The sequence below is a fragment of the Cibotium barometz genome, chromosome 25 (genome assembly GCF_041138505.1).
Source record: "Cibotium barometz isolate CiBa-2024 chromosome 25, ASM4113850v1, whole genome shotgun sequence".
Classification (NCBI taxonomy): domain Eukaryota; kingdom Viridiplantae; phylum Streptophyta; class Polypodiopsida; order Cyatheales; family Cibotiaceae; genus Cibotium; species Cibotium barometz.
This window is the reverse complement of record NC_141070.1, coordinates 34,792,563-34,806,092: the sequence shown is the minus strand read 5'-3', so window position 1 is coordinate 34,806,092 and position 13,530 is coordinate 34,792,563. Positions and strand designations below refer to the sequence as shown.

The following is a 13,530-nucleotide window of genomic DNA, read 5'->3' as shown; positions in this document are numbered from 1 at the left end:
TTCCTATGCCAAAAGCCCAAATTTTGGGGCTTTCGAGTTTTGTCCACCTAGGATGGTGGACATTTGGTGTCCGCCCGGACAAAACTTTGGCCGCTCAAAAATTTAGTGTTGTGTGAACCGGCAACCACTCAATATGAATTAAGGTTTTAAACTAAATACTCACCACCAGCAAAACCCATCAAATGTCCCATTAGGCAAACGAGTGACAACACACTTGTCTGTTAGGGCGTCGCCATTGCCTCGACATCACAGGCTTTTTAACCAGGCATTGCCCAAGCATTCAAAACCAGACATACAAATCAAAATATCAAATCACAAGCACTTATCTTTCAATTTGAGCTCATCAAGGAAAGAAGCCCCATCTACTAATGACGCCTCGAAATACATCCTTCCATGTCAATGGGCTCCCGAGGATCCATCCATAGTACGTGTCAACGGAACACCTAGTATGCCATGCACACATGTCAAATGATGACCTCTCCATGGCCATGTACGTGCACATGGTTTAATCTTAAGCCCGAGAAATTAGGGATTTGTGATAGATGAGCAATTCCGCAATGGGTGTCTACCATGGTAGCTAAGCATCCAAAGACAGAGGGGCTAGTTCTAGTGCCCACAGTTCCCAATAAGGCAGTGGCGGAGACATCATTGGAGATAGTCGGTCTAGTAACCATATTATTGGAGTTTGAACCGATGTGTGGAGCAGAGCACAAGTTCGCCAAAAGATCCATACCGGGGTGGAGCGGTGGAGCATCAATTGCACCCGTGCTCCAAGTTACGTAGAAGGGGATGTCACGTGGACATGCTTCTACCCATTGGCCAGCTCAGAGGTCTAGTATGTGGCCAGATTTATGTGTTTGTAAGGGCTATTCTACAAGATTTTCGTAATATTGTCCAGGCACCCAATGGGCAGCCCAATGTGGACAGAGTTACTGGGTTTTTGTGTGGACACACCTAGTTGGATATTATTATTTAATATTAGGGTTGGTAGAGTTGGTAACCAACTCACCAACGTTAAATAGGTGTCTAGGCTTTAGCCATATTCAGTCATTGATCATCATTGAGTCATCGAGCACTCAAGAGTAGTGCTACCATTGAGTATCTCTATTCAGCATTGTATACATTTCATGTTAGTAATACATGGTAGAATAGGTCATCTCTCTCTATTGTGTATTGAGCATGAAGAAGAAGCAGTTTGAACTGGGTTTAAGTCTTTGATTAGGTGCTAATCACAATTAATCAATTCATAAACACGCTTCCCCAAGCACCCATGTTACACCGCATGCGGAAGCGCTGCAAGGCATTCCTGAGGATTTGGCGTCATGGTCCTTTTCTCACTGACCGTGGTAGTGAGCCCACTTGGCATTATAGACCCCTTGTGTGGTTGTTCCCCCCACCCCACCCCTCCCCCCCCACCCCCTCCCCTCCGCCCCAAAATTGTATGAGGTAGCCTTCTCCCCCTAGAGCCGCCAGCTGAGGGAGAAGACCATCCTCTCACCTTTTTTCAGTTCTCTTGATTCTCGCTCCCCTCTATGGAGCTGAGTTTGTACTTGGCCATTATGGCTGTTTTGTTCAGTAACTAAAAGAAGGATCTTTTTCGCGGGGAAAAAAAAAGAGATTGATGTGCATGGGGGAAAGGTGCCTACTCAATTCCATGGAATTCCAGCAAAAGCAGATAGGTCTGCTTATCCTATTATCTTGGGACCGCATGGCTGAGACAGGTGAAGACTACCCAAAGATGGTATATGGGTAATGTTATCTTCCAGGATGGAAGTAAGCTGTGATACAGTTTGACGGCTGGAAAGCATGAATGCTACGTAACATTTACTTCAGAGAGTGACTCAACTGAGACTGAGAGGTATGCACCAGCGCTATTATACGCTAGCCTGGAAGAAGAGAGAAAAGCTTCATGATTGAAGGGTCAAAGACTTCGAAATCAAACCCAAAGACTTAGTGTTGTTCTATGATACATGACACTGAGAGTTCTCTCCTACTAAATTCCAATGATTGGAACTTATCTATTATAGCGATATTTTACACTCTATTCATGAGTACGTACAAAGAAGAAGGAAAGCATCCGAAGCATACCCCTCATAATCTGCCGTTGAAGTCCGATGATACCAGAGTTATTGAGCCCTGATGTCCTGTTGTTTTCTTTGGGCTCTAAATGACCACCATCTTGTCCAAGAAGATTGTTCCTATGACAGGTATAGCCAAGAGTTTTTGAATGGTTATAAGAACATGCTCACAACCAAGGGGGTAAAACAAGTATTGACAAAAATGTTTTCACTGATAAATCCTCTTTTTCCTAGCTTCCGAAACTTCACCTGCTGTTAAATTGTACAGACTAAATAGAGAAGAGTTACCTATTCGAAGCTTGGGAGGAGTTAAGGCTCATAGCCATCTGGTTCATCCTAGCACGGAGGCTTAGAACCATTTCCTGACGCTTATTGAGATCTTTTTCATTCCTGCAAACCATCCGCTATATTAGTGTGCGCAATACATTTTGTAATCCATCTGTGTTGCCACAAAACCAGCTGGCATAATTCAAAGAAACCGCAAGTATCTCACCCATCCATTAGCACAAGAAGCTCAAAAAAACACCATATCTACTGACATGTTTAAAACAAGTGGTCATCCAAAGCCACACTTTTGCACAGCCTTACAGATTATTTCCCTAACTTTGGGAAGGGGAATCTAGAAGGATCTTTTAGTACAACTGTCATGAAAAACAACAGGAGTAACTGCCTCCTACATTGTAAGATTATGTGATCTAGCCATGAGCAGGTTGAATCGAGCTCTCCACAGAGGCCCTAAGTCTTCGAGTCAGCCTATTCTTTAGGTTAGGGCTTTTGCTTTTACATGAAACACACGTGATTGTAAAGTAAATAGAAACAATGGAAGCCGGGGGATCGGCTTCTTGTAGCGTGTAAGGTACCTACATGTCTTACACCTGTCACGTGCGCTGCATGTGGGTGGCATGTGGACATCTGTACTATAACGGCAAGTTTTGGGATAATTTTGGGTTAGAGATGTGCACTAAGCAATTTCGTGACCCCTAGTCCAAGGACATGTTGCCACTTGCCATTACGGTAGGCCAAGGTAGGTCAGTCAATGCGAAGCCCCAGGTGGATCAGTCAATGCAAAGTCTTGCACAGTCAATCAGTGAAAATCAGCACAGGTTTGTAACCCACCTGAAGTTGAACTGTGTACAGTTTTCCGAGCAACTTATTAGGCCAAGAGTCAAGTGCTGGATAGATGTATGGACAAGCTTCAGGCAAACCGGGAAGTGGCCAAACAGGTTTGGAGTATGGACAGGTTGAGCAGATCAGGCAACAGAAGCAGGTTGCATGGCAGGTCAGGCAAGCCGACCAGCTTGCAAAAGGCAATTTGCCCTATAAATAGGCCCCTCCTCTCCCCACTTCAATCATCTCTCAGATCTGCAATCAAGCACCTACAAGAGCATTTGACATCAAGTAATCATCTCAAGAGCAGCCAGAAATCAACGCAAATCAGCCCAACCTCCAGCTAAGTGCTTGCGTTTAACATCCGACCTGTTCAGACCCCTGCTGTTCAGCCTGCATTAGTCACCCAAATCTCCACAGTTCAAAAGGCAGCCTGCTTGTGGACAAAACCTAACGAGTCACCCACGATACCAATTCACTAAGATGGCACGGTAGCATCCGGGCGTCCCCGTTCAAGTCCTAAGGCATTCAGTCTTATTTACCTGACAATGATAACATTTCACCACATAGCCATGACATCCGCTCTCCTCTTAGGCCAGTAAAACATCCATTTTATCAAATCATAAGTTGGTTACCTCTCTGGATGTCCTGCAGTAGGAGTGTCATGATATTCAAATAAGATCTTCCTCCTAATATCAACACTATCCGATGTTCAAACTCTATTATCCCGGCACAACCACCCATTCTAAATAAAGTGTTGATGACTACCAACCACCTTAACAGGTAGTATAATGCCTGAGTCTTGATCTAAAACTACAGAGCTTCTTGCCTAGACCTGCAGCCAATACCGATTGAAATGCGCATCGGTCTCACACAGCTCTCTCAAGGAATCATACAAGTCAGTACTAATCCTGGTGAAAGTCAAAAGATTCACAGCTCTTTCCTGTGCCTGGGCTCCGCCCGCTTCCACACACAAGGCTACAACTTCAGCCGACAGTAATGGACAGCTTCAACAGGTGCATGTGGCAGAAACTAAGAAGCAACTGGTAAAAAGCTTTGGAGAGATGTGTGATAAGCCATCAATGAATGAAAGCGCACGTGGCAGCACAAGAAGACAATGGCAAAGTTGCATAGAAGTGCCGGAAGTAGTAGCGCATAGCTGGAATACTAGCGAAGACCGAGCATTGGAAAAAATGATGTGGCGCTGACAATGAGAAGACCAGTGCAGGCGCATTAGGTCAAGGACTTCAATTCAACAGATGCAGTGAACGCTCCTCTGATACACTGTTGGCTATGGCGGATGGAGAGCTTGGACCGCCATAGCCATGGCTACACACGAAGAGAGAAAGAGACAGATAGAGACTCAATACGGAGAGAGACTCAATGCTAGACTCAATGACAAGAGACTAGATGATTAATGATATTGAGTGAATACAATGGAAGAGACCACACCTCTATATAGGTGCGTATGTACAAAGGATGTGATAGGGAGTCTGACATATCATCGTACAAAGGATGTGATGGGCAGTGTGACACATAATGAGACAAGATAAGCGTGGGCTAAGAGATGGTTCTCACGAGAAGCTACCAATCCCAACAACTTTCAACATGATCAATCCTCCATCCACTCTCTTGTGGATGTTGAGGACTCTTGAATTATGCAGGACTTGATAGTCTTGGCAATGGATTATATAGCTCCTCTCACACTTGAGGACAACTGTTTAGAAGAGAGGAATGATGTCACCATTTTTGGGATTTACCAGCATTTATCACTATTTTACATATTTATGAGGAGTTATGGACTTTTGGACAAGCTTTGGAAATGAGACGTTATCAACCTGGCCATCATGTGGGAACCCAAGATGTTATATAATGTCCACCCTTTAGCTAAACGCAGATGCCCGGACGCTAGTGTATCATCCTAGAGAATTGGTATCGTAGGTGACCCCGCATTAAATACTAGTTACCTAGTGTTATTGATACAGCTCGAGACCATGCTTGATACGTGTATGTTTTTGAGATAAAACAAGTACTATCAAGCTTAACGACTGTGTGTGGTCGAAGTGAAACAAGTGGCCTACGCTAGACAACTGCACACGGTCGAAGCGTAACAAGTGGTTTATGCAATTGATGTGCCATGCTAATTGAAGTGTAACAAGTAGTAATGCACGCCATGCTAGATGATGTGTATAATGATACTCATCGTAGTGTAACAAGTGGTGGGTATATGTTGTGATTGTACCTATCAACGTTTCATATTGAGATTAATTGTTGTGGAGATAGCAATTAATTGAAACATTTGTGAGATAGGTGATAAGCAGTGCGTGTGTCGCACATGGAGGATCTTGTCTATATCATCTCTGATTATTATTATTTCACATTATTTTGTTGGCCATGTACCAAATGATTGTACATATTATTTATGCATGCTTCTGTGTGGCATTGCTATATTATCAACATATATGTTAGAAGAGTTTTGGTTATTTAACACTTAGTGTGTAAACAAGATCTAGTGCTTCAGCTATTTTTATAAAAGTGAAAAAACAAGTCCAAATTTGTACGCATTATTATTAGCTCCTTGGGCTATATATTGAATACAATTCTCAAAATACTCATGTCATGAAAGTGGGAGCTACATACATCAGGAGGAGATTGCACCCAATAGTGTGTTAATAGTAATGTCTGCTCTATTTGATGTTTTTATTTTATGCTCAATCTTGTCAATTTGATTCAAGTCTATGATTTATTCCTTGATGTATATGTGAGTTTGATTAAATTTTCAAGAAGTACATGGGGTCCCGTGACAGTGGTATCAGAGCTATGGTTTATTCCTTGATGTATATGTGAGTTTGATTGAATTTTCAAGAAGTACATGAGGTCCCGTAACAATGGTATCAAAGCTATAGGTAATTGCACTTGAAGAATAGGGAGAAGCTCACAAAAATCCAAAGGATACAAAGACAAAAGCTTAAGGACTCTTGGATAAAGCTTAGAAGGTTTATGAGAATTTTTTGAGCCATAGAATGAAGATCAAAGATCAAGGACTACCAATTTATGTCACCTTTGCCTCCAAAAGCCACCCTTCTTAATGAAAAGTGGTTTTCAGATTTTCTTAACCTCTCCATAATCCGATCGTACGAATGGAATCAGCAATTGAAGGAGACTCAAGCCCAATTTTCAGATTGCTAAACCCTTGTTCATGACAGAAACCTATAATGAAAGGTGGAGAGTTATCCATAAATTAATTTGAAGAAATCGCTTATTGGTTGATTGCATATAATTAAACTTAGATTAAAGCTAAATCAAGAACAAATCAAGGTTATAGAGATTATTAAAGTTAAAATTTTATTTTTCTTTTCGCTCTCCATCCATAGCGATAGTGACGACGGCTCGCTTTTAAAAAAAAGCTTAAACATTAAGTTTTGTAAGCGTAAAAGCTTATTACTTTTAAACAAAGCCTATACTACTATAAGCTTACGCCTCGGTTTCCTCTATGCGTTGGTCGATTCTATAGTCAAGCCATAAAGCCTTGTTTTATTTAAGCTTAAACACTATAAGCTTATAATACTAAAGCTCATCTCCCAAAGCTTTTACAACTCCTCAAGCCCTACAATTTCCCTCTCTCTTACAACATATATTAAAAACCTCAAGCATTTACATCCCCACGTGCTCTCCTTGTCATTTAAAGGATTTCCAATCTCTACTTCTTAAAGGTTTGCAGCACTATTGTTTCACCAAGGGGATTTTCCAAATCGTCATCAAAGCTCTCAACTAAAGGAATTCTAGCAAATTGTGCAACCTGCATTACAAGCCATCGAAAAATTCAAGGTCTGAGTCTCTCGAGCTCCTTAAGTTCATGCCCGCTTTGATACTACTCGACGGTCTCTTAGTCCTTGTCAATTTTTCTTCTCATGGTACGACTTGAACAAGCTTTCACCTTCTTACAAATTACGGATGAAAGCTAAGTATTATTATTATTTCTACATTTAAAATTTCCACATCTCTCTTTCATCATGAATCCTCTACCTCTCATCATTCAAGAGCAAATTCAGTCACTGATTCTAGTTGAGAAGAAGTTGAGAATGGATCTAAGAACACGTTATCCTGCAAGAAGAGGCATAGACATGCTTGTGATACATCTTCAGATTCCGAAGGTGACCAAATTCAAAGAACCATGTAAGCTACTCTTAGAGCTCAGGAGTCTAGAAAAGAGAAAAAAATTAGCTGCAAAGCATTTATCTTTCAAAATTTTGATGGCAAGAAAGATGCTTGCTTGGCTTAGTCAACTTGATGATTGCTTTTCGAGGAGAAAAGTCTCTGAGGACAACAAAATCAAGTGTGCAACCAATCATTTAGTGGACAGTGCAGCATTGTCGTGGAACGTTATTAAAACCAATAAACACAAACCTAAATTTTAGAAGAGATTTAAAAAGCACATTAAGAAAGATTTCTTGCCCTCACAATACAAAGCTAGAGCTAGACAATGATGGTCCATCTTCTGATAACTTGAGAAAGAGAATATATCCACTTATGTGGATAGATTTTGACTTTGCTACAAATACAAGTAATTGAGAAAGTTCGCACTAAGGATCAAAGAAAGAAGTTTATAGAAGGTTTGAAATCCACAATTCGATCAAAAGTAAACATGTTTCGACTGCACTCTCTAAGCTCAGCTATTTTCTTAGCCTTAAATTGTGAAAAGAAAAACAGCATCCCTAAGTAAGCAATGACAACTCAAATCTCAACATCAAAGTTCTTGAAGCCTAAAACCTTTCCAAAAACATTTGATAAACCTCTCAAGGACAATAACACAAGTATTGACACACCAAGGATGATAAATCACAACAAGCTAATAAAAATGATTCAAAGAAGTATTACATGTGCAATGAGATTGGACATATTACATCGAATTGTCCACGAAAATCAAAGTATATTTCACATAGAATAAACATGATCGATGATGATGAAGAAGAATATCCCTAATACAACAAGTATTCCGACTCCTAAGGTAACATATTCATTTCATTTGATTATTTTAACAACAAATTTTATTTCAAAGTTTTAGTAAATTTGAAGGAGAATTTTTATGCATCAAAAGTAGAACTTCTTGAATTTTTCACTATGTATTAGTCTTGTGGTATGAAACACAAAGATTAATCATGTGTGAAAGATTCTGATGCATACTTATCCCTAGATTTATGTGAGATAATTTATGGTAGTATGGGACACTAGAATTTATAAGCAATCCTTAATACCTTATCTATCTGTCATAATTAGAAAAGATACTAGAATTTGTATATTAAAAGATTTTGATCTCCTTTACTCGTTGCTTATCCAAGCAGGAGAGATGATACATAATGTCCATCCTTTAGTTGAACGGGAACGCCAAGATGCTACTGACAACTGTGTCATCCTAGTGAATTGGTATCATGGGTGACCCCACATTAAATACTAGTTATCTAATGTTATTGATATAGCTTGAGACCATGCTTGATGGATGTATGTTGTTGAGGTGTAACAAGTAGTGTCATGCTTGACAACTGTGTGTGATTAAAGTGAAACAAGTGGACTATGCTAGACAACTGCACACGATCGAAGTGTAACAAGTGGTTTATGCAATTGATGTGCCATGCTAATTGAAGTGTAACAAGTGGTAATACACGCCATGCTACATGATGTGTATAATGATACTCTCATCGTAGTATAACAAGTGGCGAGTGTATGTTGTGTTTATGCCTATCGACGTTTCATATTGAGATTAATTGTTGTAGAGATAACAATTAATTGGAACAACTAATGTATTAACGTTTGGATCTTGTCTATATCATCTCGGATTATTATTATTTCGTATTATTTTGTTAGCTATGTGCCTTTATGCACGCTTGTGTGTGGTGTTGCTATATTATTAGCACATATGTTAGAAGATTTTTGGTTATTTACACTTAGTGTGTGAACAAGCTCTAGTCCTTGAGCTATTTTTGTAAAAGTGAAAAAGCAAGTCTAAATTTGTATGCACTATTATTAGCTCCTTAGACTATATATTGAATACAATTCTCAAAATACTCATGTGGTGAAAGTGGAAGCTGCACACATGAGTAGTGTGAGGGCATGCCGAGAATGTACGGCAGCACAAATTAATGACATTGGTATCAGACATTTATGTTGCCGTACATTCTCGGCATGCCCTCACACTACATAGGCAACAACCCTAAAACCGTGTAAAGTGCGAGATGCGAGAGCGTACCCAAGATGTACGACAGTGACAACTAATGACACCAACAATGTACAGAAGGAGGTAGAAACCCTAGATCTATGAGAAGTGCGAGAGCTTACCTAGGATGTATGGCGGCGTAAAATAATGATACTACTGTACCACTTGCTTCACCACAAGCAGCCCGGTACTCTGCCTCTATAGAAGACAAGGCAATAGTTGGTTGCCTCTTACTGCTCCAAGAAATAGCTCCTGAGCCAAGGATAAATCCATAGCTTAATGTAGATCTCCTCGTGTCTGGATCTCCTCCCAATCTGAGTCAATCCAATCTCGGAGTCTGACTCGGTCCATCATTCCCCCTCTAGTGTCATAGAAGAGTACAAGATCCTTCTTACCCTGCAGATACCACAAGATCCGCAATCCTGCGTCCTAATGAGTCTTCAAAGGTGTCTGCATGAATGAGCTCAACAACCCCACTGGAAAGCTCAAGTCCAATTTGGTGTTCAGCAACCAAATCAATGAACCAACAAGCTTCCGATACAAGGAGGCATCAACCTGCTCAAAAGGAACATTAACTCTGAGTTTGGTGTTCGGGTCCATCGGTGAAGAAATAGACTGGCAGTTCTCCATCCCAAAGGTCTCCAGCAACTCATGAACATACTGCTACTACGAAACAAAGAACCCCCTCTAAATCTGCCAAATCTCCAATCCCAAAAAGAAATGGAGTAAGCCTAAGTCGATCATCTCAAACTCCTTTGACAAGGCAGCCTTCGTCAAAGCTATGTAAGCTTAATAATATAATCCACAATATCCATATGGAAAGACTGCTAAACGTGTGCACATAAAGCCAACTCCATACTTCCAAGATAAATTTTGTGAATTCATAAATCCTTAGATCAACAAGCTGTCTACTGCTCATGCTTCATAGGCTCTGAAATGGCTAGCCATGCTTAATAGCAATGATGGTAAATGTGGTCCCCACTTGTGATCTTTTCTCTTCCTTATTGAGAGAAGGAAGCCTCCACTTCCAAGGAAGGCTATGCTCTGATACCAATGTAACTCGCGGCGCCCGGGGGACTAGGACCTTAGACATACTTGTTGATACCATCAATGCATATTAACATTTAAGCATGGCCACAACCTTAACACATATCCATCATCACTTTGCATAAAACATAAAAGCTGGACAAAACATCCACAAATGCTGAAAATGGAGCTTGCCGGAATGGGCCGACCCCCCTCCCCCCCCCCCCCCCCCCTTTGGAGTATTTTATTACCCAAGGAGAATAATATCATGTACAAGCTTTGAGGGCCTTACTCTCCCCACGGGAGATGCCGGATTATCCATATACAAATGCCATAACACAGCCCAACACGAGGCAACCAAGGCAGAACATAGGCTGTAGAAATGCCAAGCCAACAACATAATCCATATACCTCCGTGTGGGTACTGATTCTTTCCCAAAAACCACGGGTCTTCATGCAATAGAGCTGATACAGCAAGTACAACTCTCCATTCAGTTGGTACAGTAGGTACAATGGCTGGTACAGCCGGTACAGTGACTAGTACAGTAAGTACAGTGGTTGGTACAGTCCGTGCACGATGGCTGGTACAACAAATACAGCAAGTACAAATGCTGGTACAGCATGTACAATGATTGATACAGCAGGTATAGTGGCTGGTACAACAAGTACAGAAGTTGGTATAGTCGGTACAATGGGTGGTACAACAAGTACAAGGACTGGTATAGCCAGTACAATGGCTCGTACAACAGGTACAAAGGCTGGTACAACAAGTACAATGGCTAGAAATCATAATAAATGATTAAATACCCTTGCCTTCAGTATTTCTTCGCGATGGAAGCCTCCAAAACAGTCCCCAAGAGCCGGTATTCTTCATGGACAGCCTTCAAGAGAGAGAGAGAAAGAGAGTAGCCATCATTAGGGAAGCCTTCGACGGTGGTAGAGGCTAGTGTGCAACAAGAGAGCCTCTATTAATGAAGAGAGAGGGCTCCAATTTATAGATTTGGGCCTCCCATGAGCTAAAATGGCAAGAGAAGGCTACAATGACAAGTGGAGAGCCACACAATAGTTGAAGTGACAAGTGTGAGGCCACTTGTCTCACTTTGATCCACTTTCTAACAAGTGTCACGCCACTTGTCTCACTTTGGTCCACTTTCTTGCCACATGTCCCAATCCAAGAGATGGGTCCTTCCATAAACTTTCTCTCTAAAAATATCCCAATTGGTAGACATTCTGTCATAGGCACTTTGCCAACTCTTGGTATCTGCTCAATCCCAGATGTAATGACGCGCACAGAATTTCCATTGGAGTCGGGCCAAAAATAGCAGCTTTCCTAAATTTTAGGAGTGTGGTCCTTTGTATTCTAGGATAATCCCCCATTCCCAAAGCTTGTACTTTCCAAATATTTAGACGTCCTGGAGTCCACCAGACTCCTTTCATACTGGGAAATGTCCAGGCTAGTGACATCCTCCCCAACTTCTTAAAAGTTGTCCGCAACTTTAAGCTTCAAGCCATATATTCAAGATAGAATCATGTCCCATCGAGTGGGCGAGACGAGATAGTCTCTAAAATCCAATATAACTAAAGAATCCATGTCCCAAAGAAATGGGTGAGCCTAAATAAGTCTCCATGATAGCAATATTATAATCATGTCCCAAAATAAATGGGCGAGAATTCCGTGGAAGATATGCTAGACACAGGCGCACAAGAGCCAATTGTGTCTCAATCACCAATATCAATGAGATAATCATATGCCAAGAAACTAGTGCCTCGCACAGAAACATGTGCTATGCACACAAACTAGTACCATTCAAGAGCACAAACCATGGTGACAGAAAAGCTGGTTCTCCATAGTTCTGGCAATCCTTTCTCCCAATCCCAACAGTTCCCATGTTCTCCCATACAATCCCAACTCTGATCAACAAGCATGGTGTGGAAACAATGAAATACTCACTCCACAATCGCAACACGAATCCACGTGTATGGTGGAGTGTTCATTGAATTGTCCTCTCACAATCCCAACATGAATCCACATGCATGGTGAGATGAACAATGAACCTCTTGGCCTCTGTATGGGGAGATAGTGATTCCAATAAGTCCAGATATCATAATCATGTCCCAAGTAAATGGGCGAGAAAAATCAGTCCCATAAGTCCAGATATCATAATCCAAGCTCAAAGCACACAAACATGTGCCAATCCACATGACCCTTGGCGTACACATAAGTCCCTTGCTAACCAGGTATCATGTAATATGCGGAAGCTTCGGAGAAGGATCGGTACTTCAAAACTCAGAAAACAGCACTCTTTTCGCGACGGAATTAACGCACAACTGAAAGACGATGTGCAGAAAATAGAGAGAGAAAGGGAAGATGGAGAAGGACACAGTATTGGGTCCCAATTACCCTCTGTAGGGCCCCCACCACGGATGGTGTATTTGCTTTATTAGAATGATGTAAAACTGAAACAAATACAAAGTACTTGACCTTTTCTTGGCTGGAAAACCTGCCCTTGACCTTCAGTCCTTCACCCCTTAGCTTTAGCAAACCCTTGGCTGTCCTGGCCCTTGAATGCTTGAGGCTCTTGGTGAATTGTGAGATGAATAATGGGATTATGGGCTGGGGTATTTATACCCCCCCCTTCATGCAGTCGGCTGGCTTCAGGACAGCCCACGACTGAATTTCATCATTAAATGCTTTCACACTCAATAAAGTGTTTTCACACTGGTTTGATGGCTGTCCAGCCTGCGCACATGTTCTGGGCAGCACCCTGGCTGCTGGGCATGCTGCGCATGGGTGTGGGACTGCCCCCCCACACCTGGCCGCCTGCTGTTAGGGTTTTAGTCTCTGTCGGCTGCCTGTCCAGGAGCTCTGGAGCTGGCCGACTGCCCCTCCAGCCCTTGCCTTGGCTGGTGGGCAATATCTTGGGCCCTCCTGGCCCCTTGGGGGTGGTTCTATACCTCCCCCATGCCCATACTAAGTATGCCAATGCAAAACCTTGCCCTGGGGTAGCCCTATGGGCTGGCCCCATCTCTACATGCAAACTACATGCCTACAGAGGCCTGGCATCCAGTTGCAAAACCAGATACACAGCACATCTGACATCATTCCAG

General features: G+C 41.8%; 1 protein-coding gene across 1 annotated transcript in view; it reads right to left on the bottom strand.

Annotated features, from left to right (window-relative positions):
- LOC147624491 (syntaxin-52-like) overlaps window positions 1–13,530 on the bottom strand; it is a 46,286-nt gene that overhangs the window by 7,723 nt on the left and 25,033 nt on the right. Inside the window, exons 2-3 of the mRNA XM_086819499.1 lie at window positions 2,367–2,468; window positions 2,089–2,198 (exon numbers count right to left, since the gene is read on the bottom strand). Coding sequence (XP_086675625.1) covers window positions 2,089–2,198; window positions 2,367–2,468 — 212 coding nt within the window. The remainder of the gene's footprint in view (window positions 1–2,088; window positions 2,199–2,366; window positions 2,469–13,530) is intronic.